Source organism: Lytechinus pictus, chromosome 1, assembly GCF_037042905.1.
Source record: "Lytechinus pictus isolate F3 Inbred chromosome 1, Lp3.0, whole genome shotgun sequence".
NCBI classification, from domain to species: domain Eukaryota; kingdom Metazoa; phylum Echinodermata; class Echinoidea; order Temnopleuroida; family Toxopneustidae; genus Lytechinus; species Lytechinus pictus.
In genome coordinates, this window is record NC_087245.1 from 32042888 (window position 1) to 32061209 (window position 18322).

An 18322-nucleotide genomic window follows, 5' to 3' on the forward strand; every position below is an offset into this window, starting at 1 on the left:
TCAGTCGGTCCATGAACAGGATATTAGTCAACAGAAAAAACGCGAGTGCGAAACGGTAGCTAAATCTGTGTTAAATTCGGGACTAAACACAGAACACCTTAATCACTTTTTTGCAATGCTTATCTTACCAACCCAATGAAAAGGTGTGAAGCGCAAACTTAACATCACTGAAAACGAGACATTTTAAGCGCCATGAATTAATAATGCAAGCGTGAGGCGCAAGAGAATCTTGATAATTTATAGTGACCTAAAAATACCGAAAGATTTTTGATATTTTTTCCCTTCCTCTCATTTTTCACTTTTCTTCCTGTTTTATTTCTCCTTCCGCTTATTAATTGTCATTATCCTATCCTTCTCATCCTCCTATTCTTTATTTTTTTTCTTCTCTTTTCCTTATAAATCTCTTCTCTTCCCCCATGCTCTGTTTTTTTGTTGCGCCGTTAACAGAATTAAATAAGGCACCGGCGACTTCAACCCCAGACTCCTCTCTTTTTAATTTTAACATTGTTTGTATCCCTTTAGCTTTCCATTGTTTATGGAAAAAAATTGATGATGTTAACAATTTTCTTAAATTAACTACCCCCCCCCTCGGGTGAAATAGAAAAGGTTAATCTTCAATGTCAATTCATGCAGGGACATTCATTGTTAGATTAAGAGGCACTATTAAAATTTCCATATTTTCATTTTGTATATCTATTTTGTTATATTAATTACTAATATATATATATATTTATTTTTTTTGCAGGAGTTTCTGCATTTATTGTAAAGTCAAAATAAATTTCATTTTGTATATCTATTTTTTTATATTAATTACTAATATACATTTTTTTTGCATGAGTTTCTGCATTTATTGTAAAGTCAAAATAAATTAACAATACATAAACATAATCGTAGTATGACATGAAAGTACATTGTAATATGACAAATTTATAGTAGTGTCATAACAAAATTTAGACACGAATACAATTTAAGGATAAGACAAAGTAGTGAAAAACAAATGCAGTGGCAAACTATAAAAGCAAAATAAATGCTTGAGTAATAGCAGCCAAAGGGGGAAAGGGGCTACTTGGAAACCAATTATTCTATAAGTCTAGGTCTGGAAGAAAATCTTACGTCACAAATCATCAGAAAAGGAGAAAGAAGAAAAATGAAGAAATGAAGTGTGCGTGTGTGTGAAAGTGGGTGAACGTGCAGGTGTGATATTTAAGAATACTTCGATAAAAGATATTTTTTCAATGAAGCTTTAAAAGAAAAGATAGATGCAGTGAGTTTAATATCATTGGGCAAATCATTCCAGATGTCTGGGCCGTGATGTCTGATCGTTTTATGTGCTAATATTGTTATCGGGCTTGTGAGGTGGATGTTGGATGAGTGGCGTGTAGGATATGAATGAATGTTGCTGTTGTAAACAAAAATATCTTGAAAGGGTGTAGGTATAGATTTAGTTGAGAACTTGTTCATGAAAATGGCAGTTTGGAAAATATGAATGTCATGAATTTTTAATGTTTTCAGGTTCCGAAAAATAGGATCAGTATGTGCTAAAAATTGCGAGTGGGAGCCAATATATCTTTATATAATTTTTTTTTTTGTTGGGGGGGCTTAACCATTATAATTTGGTTTTAAAAAATGCCTGAATGGACAATTTCAGGATTGATCTTTCCCTACAGTACATTCAATGCAGGGTCACTGAGTTTGAGATGAGACAATCTACATTGTCATATATTTTAATTACAATAAAATACATCTATTCCACTCCAATTGAAAATAGGGGTTAGCAAGTTTGCCCTTATAAGTAGCGACAGTCACTATAAATGCAGAAATTCTAGGAAAAACTCAAATTCGGTTGAAATACATGTATACTGCGATTTTAAAAAGAAAACAAAAACCACAAAAATTCATGTGATATATGAAAATGATCCATAACACCACTTCAATGATCAATTTCCTTCAGTGTATTAAAGGAAAATTCATGTGATAATATGAAAATGTTCCTTAAAACCACTTCAATGATCAATTTCCTTTAGTGTATTAAAGGAAAATTCATGTGATAATATGAAAATGTTCCATAAAACCATTTCAATTATCAAAATCCTTTAGTATATTGCTAACTGGTCTATATCAGCTTTGTCTTTTTTCCAATTCAGTGGTCTCATCTTCCCAGCTTATCTACAACCGACTGGTGATGAACTGAGCAACAATATCCTATGGTTTCTCCGCAACTGTATCATAAATATCTGGTCTTGAAAAATATCTTTGAGATTAAAATACAAAGAATAGATTAGCCTTTATTTTTTGTGTGTGGTGAGAAGCTAACATGTTTTGGTAAGAAAAGTACTGGTTTAGCTACTTGGTAGCATAGTATGAATGCAATGAGTGGTGAATTATGTGTTATCATACAGTTGGTCCTATATTACAATATTAATCTGCTGTGAATGTTGCATTGTGGGTAATGAATCTGGCCAGATTTGCGATAGTTGAGGACTGAAGGTGGGGCTATTAAAGGCCGCTGGTTTGTTTGGCCTGTAACTGACATGTAGCCCATTTACCATTTTTGTCCGATTTACAGGTAGGTTATGCCAATCTTGTCTGATATTCTCTTGGCTATTAAACACCACTTAAATATGTTTTATTGTTAATGAACCAAATTTTTATAGTCAATGACAAATATACAAAATTGAAATTAGTGTATCAAGGCATTAGACATTATGGGCCCGTATTCTGGGGTCGGGTTTAACTTAAACTCAGGTTTAAAGTTGTGGTTTAAGTATGGATGGCCAAATGTTACATAAATCACTAACAGTAGAGATATCATATGTCAGCTCATTTGGCTCTCAAAACATTCATAATTGTCTATAGGAAGTATACAAAGATGGTTGTCTTCACCATCGATGAATCAGGAAAGAGCACAGTAAACATAAGAAACATACAACTTAATACAAATTTTGACACTTTTGGCTTCCCATAATTTTAGCACAGAGTTAGACCATGGTCTAAGTTAAACCTGACTTCAGAATACGGGCCTATGAGAATTAGACTAAAGCGGATATTAGATCAAATGATTAGTGGGTCAAATGGTAAATGGACCATATTGATAGTAGATCAAGTGGATTGAACTAGACCATCTGAGAATATTAAGTGTTAGTGCCATATGCAAGTAAATATATACCTACAAATCTATAATAATCATAATCTTATGATTTTCTTAAATTTACCAGTATCCTAGCAATAAAATGTGCAGAACTCATTGGAATATTAAATAAAATGAAAGTGCCATGGTCACGTTTTAAAATATTCAAACCCAAACCATTCATCCACCATCTAACAGTAGTTTACGAAAAGACACTAAAAGTAGCACATTCATCTCTGTAACACCAGGGCCCCGTCTTACAAAGAGTTACGATTGATCCGATCGATCGCAACTATGGACGGCCAGCAACGTCAACATCTATTATTTATGTTTGTTCAAAGTATTTTCTAGCTATGATGTATATATTCATGCATTCATTGTTTTCTTGAAAATTCACTGTGCTTGTCTTTGCATACAATGGACATTGTAAAAAAAATTTGTAGAAAAAAATAATGACACTGATGGATTTCCATAGAGTTACGATTGATCGGATCATCGTAACTCTTTGTAAGACAGGGCCCTGCTTTGGTAGTCCAGTCTACCATTTGAACAACACACAAATATCAACTCAAAACACATTGCATTATGAGGAATATTGATGTATTTTTATTCACAGGAAAAATCTGCATAGGAATATTGTCAAATATGATCACATTGTCAAGCATTCTCATTTTATTTAACATAAAAGTACAAGCCAATCTCAACCGAAAAAAGCCATTATCACTCCCAAAACCCATATATATTAACTCTAAACCTACCATCTTAGTAAGAAAATGTTATATATAGCATTTTCATATTTACAGATCACCATTATATAACAGGTAATTGTACATTACTTTTTTCATATTTTTGTTAACATACAAAAGGAACACAATGAGCCCTGTAGAAGCTAATTTCAATATATTTTGGCAATATGTTTTTTTTTCTGCTAGTTAATATATTTTTTTATAAAAAGAGGCTATTTACAAGGCAAAATCTTACATGGTTTAAAGCTCTTTAGACAGATTCCCCACAGTATATAGAGTAGTCTTACTATCAGCCTCCTTATATAATATGAATCATTAAATTTTAACCAATATCAATCTATTTCTATAGTAAAGTAATGGAAAATACATGAATTGTTCTTTTTTTACATAACATTAATTCAACAAACATGAAAGAAAATAATTTCACAAAGTCCAACAAAATACAATATTATGCTTCATTTCAGTCTTGTTCTAAATTACTGAATATAATGCCATGCCAGAGTTCCCATTTCATAAAGACTTGATATTGTATAGAGATACAACAGTTATGATAGGATATGCCCAATTTCTATAAGAAATTTACCATCAGCCGATCAGAGAGAAGGATTTCAGTAGCTTTAAACTGTTATTATTATAACAGGTTTTATGAAACAGGGTCCCATTTCATGAAGACTTGTTATAGTAACAAATTAATAAATTTTATAGCTAGTTCAATATCAGCCAATGAAAGTAAATGATTTTTATTAAAGTGTTATTTCAAATTTTTATTATAACAAGTTTTACGAAATGGGCCCCAGTGCCCTGAAAAGTAAAGACATCAACTTTCATTGCAGGAATGCTCTTCAAAATGATAGTTTTGTTATGTTGTAACAAATTTGTAATAACATATGGTCTTTGTCAGGGAAAAAGACAGTACTCTAGAGATTGGGCTAAGAAACAGGATAAATAACTCCATGGGGGGGGGGGGGCTCAATGATAGGTGTCACCATCTTCCCCTCCCTTGTTTTCTTAAAGAAATTATTGGTGCTTATTAATGTCTGATAACGTCTTCGCTTCCAGGGGCAAACTGACTATTGTGTACCTAAACCCCTGAACCAACAATTAATACCCAAAATGAATGTTGAGGTCTTTTATTGAACTTAATAAGAACTTTAGGGTGCATTTTGCAGAGATTCATTTTTATAAACCTTTATGGGACCTTGCTGATCAGATTTTCAAAAGTAAAATCAATATTAACAAATGGCCTTAAAATATAGTGTTTGGATGAAATGCCATCAAATATAAGCTATTTTACATATCATTAAAACATTAACAATTTCCCTTACTCTATAGTACTTATTGCAGAGAAAGGCCTTAACTGGATAGCCTAAAGTTAGTATATATTACTTCATGGATAATAAAATGCACATGGTTTATATCAATAATTGAAGATGGCAATTTAAAAACAAAATTATATAAATCAAAAAGCAGCAAAATCATCAAAGCTTAAAATGGGTTAAACTTTAAACAGACAATATACATTTAACAACAAAGAGTTAGAAAATAAGTAAAAGTATTGAATGATATAACTGAGATGCATGTATATTTCTAACAAAATATGCTACAATGTAAGATAGAGAATGCTTTATTTTGTTGAAATGCTGACGTTTGTTATCAATAATGCTTAAAATGTAATTATTGAGTATTTAATGGAATGCCAGAGAGAGGCATCAAATCATACATAAATTAACCAGTTGACTACTGAATTTTCAAATGGCCATAGGCTTTATACAGGGATCAACTGGTTCCAGTAGGCAACGGGTTAATGGAAAAATGCATGTTTATCAATATTAAATCTGCCCATAGTGTATTTTGGTCTTCCATAAGGGATAAAAGAAATAGCTATTCAGTATCATGCCAATACATGATTACATACTACAAAGTTCACAACCATGCAGCAAGATCTTACAATGGGGTAAACTGTAAAGCTGGTCAAATAACATTTGGGTCAACCTCATCAAACCCATACAAATTGTGCATTTGCTTAAATCATAAAGATCTAACATATCTTCCAAATTATTGTCCTATCATCAAAGATTTTTTTATTGATAAAAAAAAAGAAGAGTTTGTCACGCTGTTTTGCGTCTTGTACGTAATTTTCTTTTCTGGATCTGATTTTTGGACAAAATGTTTTGTGTGATAATGTATACTTGCTCTCCTCAACAACAACAACAACAAAAAATAGTACTTAAATTTCTGGGTGTAAATAAGATGAATGGAACAATATGTATGATATGATAGTGCTACTTTTTCAGAATGAGCAAAAATGTAAATTATTTTATTTTATCCTAGGTTGACATCAATGTTTTTCCAAATGTAGCCCCAAGCTATCTTTTTTGACGAAAATCATTTCTGAATGTAATTCATAATAATAGCATGCCAGTCAAAAGTAGCAGCAGAAAAAGCTCTTTCATAATCATGATCTGGAAATGGTACGTTTGCAAGGATTGTCAAATAAAGATTTTTGGTAAGTGTATGTTTTGGGGTTACTGTAAGTGTAAGTGTTTGGTGAGAGTATCTAAAAAAATATCCTTAAAATACAACCATTAAGTAAAGCAGTAAAAAGGTTCTTTTAAAAACATAGGATACCTACTTGGCTTGCTAATACTTATGCCACACATCAAAATTTACAGCAAAATGACAAGCCATGAATGCTATTGGTGTGGAAATTAAGCCAAAATACATTTAAAAACATAATTTTGTTTTGTTAACAAATTTTCGGCATTACTCCTATTTGTTTCAGATCAGTATGCTCGATCTGTAAATGAAAATCATAAGATCAGTATGCTCGATCTGTAATGAAAATCATAAGATCATAAGTCAGAAAAAATTGGAACCAGTGGGATTCGAACCTGCCATCTACTGCTTTCCGGGCAGCGACTCAACCACCAGGCTATTCTGGTTCACGGCTAAGCCACGATGAACTGGAATTCAAATACCCTCGATCCTCTTCTTTCTGACTCATTAATATTCAAATACCGTCCGCCGTGGACAATAGATAGTAAATTAAGAGGCTTTTTATAGGAGGAAATTATAATTTGTTAACAAATTTTCGGCATTACTCCTATTTGTTTCAGAATAGTCGCTGCCCGGAAAGCAGTAGATGGCAGGTTCGAATCCCACTGGTTCCAAATTTTTTCTGACTTATGATCTTATGATTTTCATTACAGATCGAGCATACTGATCTTATGATTTTCATTTACAGATCGAGCATACTGATCTGAAACAAATAGGAGTAATGCCGAAAATTTGTTAACAAATTATAATTTCCTCCTATAAAAAAAGCCTCTTAATTTACTATAATTTTGTTTGTTTAAAAAGCAGACTGGTATGAAGAAATGAAATCACAGTATCAGATCCTTTATCTATTTCATTGGGTTCATTTCATTTAATTATCATCTACATGTAAATTAAAATCCATTTGATTTTTTCACATTATTGCAATACTTTTTCGGGGAGGAAAAAAGGGGGCATGTTTTGGTAGTTATCAAAAAAAAAATCTTTGAGTCAGGTTTCATCCAAAGATGTTCTCAATAACTAAAATTGAGTTGATAAATGGAGTTTAAGACTTGCATTGTGAGTACCAGTCAGATTGGACACATAATATAGCACCTTTAGTTTCCTAATACCAGGAGGACAACAGACAAATATCACAAGAAACATAAGGACTTTGTGAAAATTAAAATTATGGATTATTCCCAACAGGACACAAGACAAAATATATCTTTCCCTTAGTTTCTACACATAATTAACATACATTATCTTTCTTTAAAATCAAAACAAGATAGATGCCTGCTTGACACGATGTATTGAAAAGGAAATCAATGTTGGAAAAGAAATTAAAATCCATAAGAAAGCATTAAAGCTCTGTAATCATGAAATACTATTGATAGGGAATAGTAAGATAAAGACGATATAAGTACTGCGCACAATATGTGCCATAAATGTTTTGTTTAAAAACACTCCACATTATGTAAGCATCAAATACACACACTTTTTAGATTCTTGTTTCACTGTCTAAGGCAGAAGAGCTGCCTGTACTGGACAGCCTACTGCTAGCGTACGACACCGTGTCTGGTGAGCGGGGAGGGTTGGTGGATAATGGAATGTCTTGATCGCTGGTAGAAGGATTGCACACGTCACTCTCCATATCCTTCTCGCTGGAGTGAGGGCTCCCTTCCGCACGCAGCGTCGAGTCGCTCATGCGGTCGTGGGAGTGGATAGAGGAGTCATCGCCGCTCTGGTGGACGTCGCTCTGCGAGTGCGACGGCTTTAAGAGTCCCTTGATGACCTTCTCTTCGGCGAGGCTCGGGTGCGAGGATGAGATGGGAAGTTTCTGAATGGTTGCAGCGGTGGCGGTCGGGTCGGCGGGGGACGTCGCCGATGACGTGTCGGAGGATTCGACCCGTTGTGGAATAGCTTCGTTCTGTCTCCGATGGTACGAACCCCAGCCTCTCCTCCTCATAAACCCTCTGGGAGCTGGATCCGATTCTTGGGAATGTTCTCCTTCTTCCTCCTTGCCCCCATCAGCAGCTGACTTGGCGTGTCTCTCTTCACGGTACATCTCAATCAACATATCTAATTTTCTATCAATGAGAGTCACTCTTCTCTCTACTTTCACTACACGCGACAGTAAACTGATATTGGGGTCAAACAATTCCAGATCGCCTGCTCCACGACCTTTCCTTCTCTCCATCCCTGACTTGCCCAAGATTTGGTCTAACCTAAAATTGAATAAACAAAAGCAAAAAAATAAAAAGATGCCACACACTCTTTAACATGAACAAATAAACATTGAATGCCATATGTATGTTATCATTCACCTCAATAGGCATATGTAATTTAAAGGTAAATCCACCCCCAGAAAAGTGTTGATTTGAATCAATAGAGATCTAACAAGCATAATGCTGAAAATTTCATCAAAATAGGATGTGAAATAAGAAAGCTATGATATTTTAAAGTTTTGCTTATTTTCCACAAAACAGTTATATGCACAATTTAGGGACATGCAAATGAGAGGGTTGATGATGCCCCTCACTCACTATTTCTTTTGTTTCTAATTGTTTGAATTATACAATATTTCAATTTTTACAGATATGACACCACAGACCGACTTGACTGTACCACAAAGCATTAAACAATGGTAATTCCACATGTTCAGGGAGGAATAAAACTTTGTTTCACATGAAAAGAAGAGAAAATTAGAATATTTCATATTTCAGATAATGAAATACAAAAGAAAAAGTGAGTGAGTGACATCATCAGTCCCCTAGCTCACTTGCATACAGACCAGGATGTCCATACAACTGTTTTGTGAAAATTAAGCGAAATTTTAAAATGTCATAAATTTCTTATTTTACATCCGATTTTGATGATTTTTTCAGTGTTATGCTCGTTAGATTTTTATCTTTTTATTCAAATCAACTTTTTATTAGGGTGGACTTGTCCTTAAAAAAAAAAGCAGTTTTATTTTTCCTCCCCCCCCCCCTAGTTGAACATCCTAAATCTGCCAATTACCTCATCTGTAAGTTCTTAATCCTGGCCAGCATGTCTGCATGACCAGAGGAATATTGCTCAATGACATCTTTGACATCATACGGCCGGAATGCTTCCTTGAATTTCCGTCTCGCCACAAAGTATTTTATCTTGCGCACGGCTCTGATGGCGTTCTTGTGTGCCTCGGTGAGCTTCGTGACACGGACCGGCGGTTCTTCGTCATCTGGAAAGGAAGAAACGAGACCTTGACATTGTCACGACATGGTTAATGAGAGGTTCGTCAACCCATTGCCTACTGGAACCTAGTAGTCTGTCGCTGCGCAAATTCTTTAATTAAAAAGTGGTCTGAATGTGCAGCATACAATGACTTATGTAGCAAGTTATATATGTGCTAGTCTTGTGTAAAGATCCATTTCATGATGAAAGTTTCAATCAGGGTCTGTGCTTGCAGACTAACTGGAAGGGGGGGGGTGTACCTGAACTAAGTCCATGAGAACTACAGAATTTAGAAGTCAACTGAAAGAAAGTGCATAACTTCATCGTCAACTAGTGTACAAGAGATTGAAAACATTTTACTGCAGATATGCTTTGATGATAACAATTATAATTCACATTACTGACCCTTCACCATAGCTTTGATACACATCTCTGAAGAAAATGGAATCTATTATTGATAATGAAAAAAAGGTAGTCATGGTTCCATTGCATAATTGGCATTCTTATTGCATAAAAACTACAGGGCCTACTATGCATATGACTATTTCAATCAACATTGCAAAACTGCTAATGGCATGACTTTTATAAAAGTTGACATTTTGGTGGAGTTCCCTTTTAAAGAGTGCTTCTCAACCTCATATATCCTAAGGTCCACTCTGACTTTTATAAATATTTTGAGACCCATCCTCTTATTTCCTTTTTGAGGCCCCAATTTAACTTTAAACCCCCCCCCAAAAAAAAAATCAATGTTATCTCAAATGTGCCATTGTGATGACTTATCTCATGAATGAGCGAGCATTCATTGTGAAACAAGTGGAACGCCTCTGGCAGTCTCGCCTGCATTACGCGATTTAATATAGCAGCAGTGCTAACTTTGAAAACTACTATAAAATAATAATTCACAAAAACACCATTCATATAATGACATCATACCACGTTCACTGACCATACATGACATTTGAACGGTGAACTACACCCATGTCCACATTTCATTCACTCTATCCATAAACTTTCAAAGTTATGATGGCAATTCAACAATTACCCCAACATGGCCTAAGTTTATTGACCTTAACTGACCTTTGACCTCGGTTTTGTGACCTGTAACTCGTACAGGATGTTCAGTGATACTCGATTACTCTTATGTCCAAGTTTTATGAACGAGATCCATAAACCTTCAGAGTTAGGATGGTAATTTAACAAAGACCCCCAACATGGCCAAAGTTCATTGACCTTAAATGACCATTGACCATGGTCATGTGACCTGAAACTCGCACAGGATATTCAGTGGTACTTGATTAATCTAATGTCCAAGTTTCCTGAACTAGATCCATAAATTTTCTAAGTTATGATGTCATTTCAAAAACTTAGCCTTCGGTTAAGATTTTGAAAATAATTCTCCCAACATGGTCTAAGTTCATTGACCCTAAATGACCTTTGACTTCAGTCATGTGACCTGAAACTCAGGCAGGATGTTAAGTAATGCTTGATTAACCTTATGTCCGAGTTTCATGAACTAGGTCCATATACTTTCTAAGTTATGATGTCATTTCAAAAACTTAACCTTAGGTTAAGATTTGATGTTGACGCCGCCGCCGTCGCCGTTGGAAAAGCGGCGCCTATAGTCTCGCTCTGCTATGCAGGCGAGACAAAAACAGGAAAATTCTAAAATTGTCATTTTTTTTGTTTTATAAGAAGCAGCAATAATTCCATGACATTTTGGTATAGAAGGGACTCTTTTCTACAATTTTACAAAAACAATTTGACATGGATAAATTGGGTAAATCATGAATCTCATGACAAATAGAGAATTCAAAAAGGAAAAAAAAATGTTCTTGTATTTTGAACAAATTTGGGGGTTATAACCCCCATTTACGTATTTCTTCTCCGGGTCTGTATTCCTGAAACCAGAACATGTCTCCATGTAGTTATCACCTAATTACCTGGACAACAGAAGTGGAAGGCAGGGTAAGATTTTTTTTGCTTTTTGCATGTTAGAACTGATATAATTATAATCTTGTAGAAATAAGTACCTTGCCTTAAAATTTAATTATTTGCAAACATTTTTTTACCTATATATAACATTCTACCCCAACACTGAAAGTCAATGTCACCTTTAAAAAAAAAGATGTCAAATGGCTCAACTTGCCCCACCTATGGGGTAAGTTGAGCAACCTTCTGGGGTAAATTGAGCAAAAAAAAAAGGTATGGGACAAGAACCAGCATGAGAATTTTCTCTTGCTAATTCTCAATAAATACTAACATCCTCTAAAAGCAAAACAACTGTCTTGTGAATTTGGTCTTTTCTGCCTGCATATCAATGGCTTTTTGAGGTACATTACCATATGAATTACCATTGCTCAACTTACCCCATGTTGTCTGGCTCAACAAATATGTACCCCAGTCCAAACTTAGTGTCATATTTTCACATCCACACTTCTTATGCATCCATCATGTAAAAGACTATGACAAGAATGAGGATCCATACCTGGACTAACAATATTGTTCTTATGCCCTTATTATATTCAAAGATGTGTGTGGGTAAAAATCGCTTATCTAGTGCACACCCTTTTGTACTTTTTTGACTGAAAAATTATTTTTGTTTCAACAATGAAAACAATCTGGTGGGGTAAGGGGTTATGCAATGGACACCACCACAATGTCTGACTCATGTATTATCGGTCTGGGGGTGGCGGCTCAACTTCCCCTACAAGATTGGTTGATTACAAGACTTCTTGTTTTCAAAATATTTACCCATTTTTTCAGTCCTGGCCCACAAGCAGCCAGTTGATAGGGCATTAAATCTCTTCCCATGATTGAAGTAGAATACGTAAGATCGAGACTGAAAACAAATATTTCTTGCCACTTGTACGTAAAACTCTGGCAAGCCTTAAGATGATTCATTTGAAAACTATGCATATTTTTCTTTTGACCAGAGAGAAAAAGATATGACTCTATAACAATTTTGAAATAAGATTTTTTTTTCTCAACCAAAGAATGACATACTAGTAGTACAATTTAAGAAATGAATCACAATTATTGATTTCAAGCTGACTAAACATTGTAGATATTTATTTCAATCTGTTTCACACTTACCAACATGGAGGTTCATTTTAAAACTAAAGAAGGGAAATGAAGATAAACATCAAAGATGGTGATATAATTTTGAAAAAAAAAATGTTTTAAAAGTAAAAGTGGATGGATGAGAATAAATATGCCTCTTTCTGCACTGCAAATGTTAATTATCAAAGAGCACGCCAAAATTAGATGAAAGAGCCAGTTTTTAGAAAAATAAGCTTAGGTCTATGCCAAGTTTTAGCATGCATTAGAAGAAAACAGGCAAATCAGAATTTGTTGAATTATTTTGTGGCGCTCGAATCTTTAACAAATATATATTTAATATAGGCTGCAGAAAGAAATAAGTGCATGTAAAAAAAAAATATGAAGGCTGTTGAGCCCAAAAGTTGTGAAATGAATTTGAACTCCTGTGCCCAATTATTGAGAGAAAAAAAATGAGGGATGGAAGAGTACAAAATGCTAATACCAAACAGATAATCTTCTCAAATTTCATCACACTTTCACCATAAATACCTATATAAAAAAATAAAGATACACAATTTTTACCGAGATCTATTTTATTTTTCATGATATCAGCTTCCGATCGCTCACCTATTCCCATGTGAAATATTTTAGTCACTTGAAAATTGTATTGTATCCCGGTATTGTTTTCCAAACATGTATTTTCTGTGGGGAAAGTTGGAAATTTTGACAAAGTCACTGATCGACTAGTTTTACTATACTTTGCTATTTTGAGGAAATAAAAACTTTACCCTTTTTATCATCTTTCTTTATAAATTCCTTTCTGAAGGATGATGTACATTTCTAAGTCTATCCGACGATTTTTTGATGCATAAATCAGGGTTCCCAGCTTTTCAAGAAAAACAAAATTCCCTGATTATTCCCTGATGAAGTTAAAAAATTCCCTGATAATTCTTTAAACCCATTCCGAGTTTTGCATGTTTTCTAAGTTGTTTCAGTGAATAACATGTATTTTCAGTATAAAAACAATAATGTAAAACTAATACTACCATAACCAGCCATTCAATGGATGTTGTTTTGATATGCAACAAACTATAACAGATTCAGACTGAATACCATGCTTTCGACTTTTGGGCTGATCAAAATTCCCTGATTTTTCCTTCATTTCAGGCATTTTCCCCTGATTTGAGGTATTTTTTTGTATCAAATTCCCTGATTTTTCCCTGACTGGAAAAAAGGTAAAATAATTTTCCCTGATTTTCCTGATGGGCTGGGAACGCTGATAAATGCACATGTTTGGTAATACAAGTCGTTAATACAATAACTCACTACAGATACTTGTAGAAAAGCTTCAGGGATTTATCAATATAGAATCAAACATCATACAGAAATGAGCTACTACTTTAAAATTCTGATTTGAGATTACATAAAAACGAAATCAAAACAGAACATGATATTAATCAAAACAAACACACTGAAGGATCAAGAGATTGATGTTTACTTCTGTAAACGTAAAATATCAAAACTCCACATCACAACAAAAAAGAATCACATAACATTAGTGCAAAAAGAGAAGTTTAAACCACTCTAGAGATAAAGTAAGGCAAATTTAATTAGTACAAAAATGGTTTATTATTACAACACATATATTCAAACATGGATGTACAGAATGGTTTAAAATGGCAGCATATTAAAAGAAAAATTAGTTGAAAAAGTCAGATCTGCATTAGAAAACAAACTCATAATTGTTTAAAGTATCTTCCTTTTAGTTTAAATTGATTCATAATTTCAATTTCTCTAGTTTTACACCAGTTATAATTTAACTTTCCTTATCCGATAGTTGTTTCTATGATTATTCTACAGATGTTTTTTTTTAATTAAATATAGAAAATTAACAATGGGCAACTCTTAAATAAAAAGATATAATATCAATGTATTTAATAATATCGTCTCTCAGGAAATAGATTTTTTTTCAAATGTTTTTCATACATCAATGATATGATGGTTTGATATCTTCACTACTTATCCTTATGGCCACAATGAAAGTATGGATCAATATCATAAATAAGAAATGAAACAAAAGTTATTTGTCTACTATTTACTTTTACTATCCACCTTTATTTCAGATCTAATCAATTTGAAACAAAAAGAAAATTTTTGCCTTTGTACAAATATGCAATGACACACATTTTTCCATTCCTGAGCAGATTGTCCATTATGGTTTAATTCCAAACATGAAATATATATGTTTGATGATCAAATATCAACCACGTGCATTTCCATGATATATGGAGACCACTCTACAAAATTTTCAGTTCTAAATTCCTCAGATTGAAATTCAATCAAAAGAAATTGTCATTGGATACGAGTTCAAAATCAAATCAAAGTTGACTTGAATCTATAGGAAGTCTAATTCAACTCTCAATATGTATTCACCTCAAGAATTGATAGGGCATAATCCAGAAAAGGCAAATTATCGAAAGTCTGTGCCAGGTCTTTTAGCAGCAATAAAGCCACTATGTGTCTTTTCATGACAGCTTTTATACTCCAGTCCCCATCGTTTTGTCTACGGTGACTGGGATGATCTGTAATGAAAAGTTCGCTTGCTGAAGAATACCTGCGGAAAGACATAGCTCTGGACTTTTGATAAGGTGCCTGAATTTAGAGCCTAATGCAGATTTGACTCTCAAGAGAAAGATAGATAGATAGAGAGAGAGAACAGCCAAACACCTTTGCCATGATGATGATGATGAGAGTGGCGGAAACTTCTAATGGATCTCATGGAGTCCTGCTCACCAAAGAGACCACCGTGGCTGCCGTTGCTCAGCCTCACGCTCAGCATGGTCTTCTTCTCGTCGTGGTCCCCGTCCTCCAGGTCCCGTTCCGAGCTGATCGACTTCTTGAGGCGCTCGCTGGTCCGGTGCATCATGGGACTGTTGGCCGTGTTGTTGTTGCGTTTCATGGAAAGCCGGGAGATGAAGTTATTGGACCTGAAGCTGTGAAAGGTTTAAAAACGCATAATTTTGTTGAGTAAATGGTCACATTTCACGTTTAGTACTTTTGAAAGGTGTGTTTATCTTACAGAAATTTAAGCATGCTGCGAACTAGTAACTAGCAAGTCAAAAGCTAAATAAGCAATCACATTATTTTTCAAATATTACATTCCAATTTTGAAACTACAGACCTTACAGGTGAAAAGCTTAATAACCTAGCCACCATGATTTGCTTGCCTTGCCAGTTGCTAGCTTTTAGAATGCTTATAATAATTTTCTCAGTCCGTACTAGCATAATAATTAACTCAGTCCGTACTAGCAGAGAGAAGCTCTGGATGAGACGACTTCGCACCACCCAACCTCATGGCCTGAACATCCAAGAGGGGAACGACTGATTATTCTTTCCTATCCACTTTCAATTTATATATACATATCATTTTCCCCTCAGCTCTTTTGAATAGTTACATTATAGTTTCTTCCTCTACTTTCCTCCCATATCTCATACAAGCTCAGCTCCAATTTTTCCTTCCTTATTCAGGCGATATAATAATTATTATATATATATATATTTTTTTTTTTCTCCACTCACCTCTTTTAGATTTACCACATTTGCTTATTTACATGTATACTATGGTTTCTTCATAATACACCCCCTCTCTTCTATATTTGCATTTACCTTTTTAGGCAATTTGCTTCCTCTTTTTCACATATACAGGTTTTTTTTTTTTTTTTTTTTCCTACTGTATAGTCCTATGTTTTTTTCCCGTCACACCTAGCGGATTACAATATCAGTTACACCATATGTGTATTTATATTTTTTCATATACATTTCTTTTTTGGATATATTTATATACATATCACTTATAGATACATATTTACACTTACCTTCTTCTCTTAGTTTGTTTAATGCTTTATCATGTATACTTATATGTCTTTTGCACATTATCAGTTGTTCCCCATTCTTTTCCTTTTTTCCCCCAATCTTATGCACCAGTTTATTATGCCTTTCTTTGTAACCTGTTTGACCCACCTCTCACTAATTCTCTAGTTATTCATCCCTCTATCACTGTTTTGTTCCAGATCCTGTTTGATGTTGCCTGCCTCATTATCTTAATCCCTCTTGGCCTTACTTACACTAACTTCCCTTTGTGTCTGCCTACTCCTTTTCTTTCATCCCCTTCACTAAACTGATTGGTCTTCTCTTCTCACTAATGCCCCTTTTGTCTCCTTGTTTCTAGTGTTACTGTAGCTTGTTTGTGGTCTATATTATGGTTGTTCCACTTTATATGTTTGTCATTTTGCCTCCCACGAAGATTCTGCTAGGATCGAAAGCTTAGGCCCCTTTTTGATTTTCTATAATAATTTTTAACAGGAACTAGGATATCAAAATGCAAATGCTTGCACTAACTTTTACCACTTCAGTTTTGAATTCATATCTATGTTTGGAATTTGTATAGTACCCTACTATATGTTAGTATATCCTATAAAATAAAGTAAATCATTCATTTTTGGTCACAAATTTTGTGAGGATAAAAATGGGGATGGGCAGAGCATTCCTATTTGTATTGCTTAATGAATTTTTGAGGGTGTTAAAAGAAATTTTGTAAATATTAACTTTCCATATACAACATTCATAGGACCATTTCAACACTTGGGTGAAGGTTAGGAATTGTTGATCGATGTTTACAAATAATCAGATAAATGCCATATCTCTCAAAAGGTGACGTTTCTGCGATGTAGTCTCAGAATCTACAGTCGCAGAGACGTCTCTAGGATAAAAGTTTCTTTGTTATAACCAAGGAGATGTCTCTGCGACTTCTCTAGACAGGTGATGAGCACTTTGCCCGACAATCGTGGCGATGCGCTGTAATGTTGCAGTAGTGACTACTTGGAGCCTTTGCAGCAACTTCCGCGCAAATATCTGGCCATCCTCGCAACTGTCAGGCCAAATGCTTGTCACTTTATCTGGAGACATTGGAGGTTTCACCCTTGGTGGTGGCATTAAGCAAGAGGAATCATATTCACCTGCCAGTAGTGGGGCTATGAACAGGTTTAATATGAGGTTTCCAGGTGGCTGTTGAACTAGAGTTTGGATCTGCAGCATAACATCTCCAAAGACACTGAAAAAGGGGAAATGAAGTGTGCATCATGGAGAAATTGTAAAACAAAAATAATAACAAAATCACGAGAAACCAACTTGTTGTAAAGTAAACTTGAAGTTAACCCAACTGTATAAAGATAAACTAAAGTGTAAACATACACTATGAGTTTCATATTTATAAGATAAGATTACAAAGAAATACTCCATAAACTATTTAAATAATCTTGAGTTACAAGGAGGAATAATAGGAATTTGAATAAATAACTGAACGTAGCTGGTCACATTTGGAAGGTGGAAAGAGGGATAAAAAGGTTGTTACCAGTGGGATCGAACCAGTCTTCTACTAGCTGCAGCGACTATACTATTAGGCAATTACTGGTTCATGGTAGGGTCAACAAGATGAAATAGAAAACAGATATCTTGACCCATAGCTAATTGTGACATGTATCTCTTATAAGTTCAACTTGTCAACTCAATTGACTCGACTGGGCATTACTAAAATAGGTCTATTCTTCATTAAAGCACAAGAAACATAACTGCAATTGTTAAATCTTTGACCTTCAAAAAT

General features: G+C 34.3%; 1 protein-coding gene across 1 annotated transcript in view; it reads right to left on the bottom strand.

The window, feature by feature from the left end:
• Positions 1 to 7287: 7287 nt before the first annotated feature.
• LOC129265842 (potassium voltage-gated channel subfamily KQT member 1-like) overlaps positions 7288 to 18322 on the bottom strand; it is a 48414-nt gene continuing 37379 nt past the window's right edge. The window contains exons 9-12 of the mRNA XM_064100492.1: positions 17679 to 17773; positions 15457 to 15656; positions 9430 to 9631; positions 7288 to 8636 (exon numbers count right to left, since the gene is read on the bottom strand). Coding sequence (XP_063956562.1) covers positions 7910 to 8636; positions 9430 to 9631; positions 15457 to 15656; positions 17679 to 17773 — 1224 coding nt within the window. The 3' untranslated portion in view covers positions 7288 to 7909. The remainder of the gene's footprint in view (positions 8637 to 9429; positions 9632 to 15456; positions 15657 to 17678; positions 17774 to 18322) is intronic.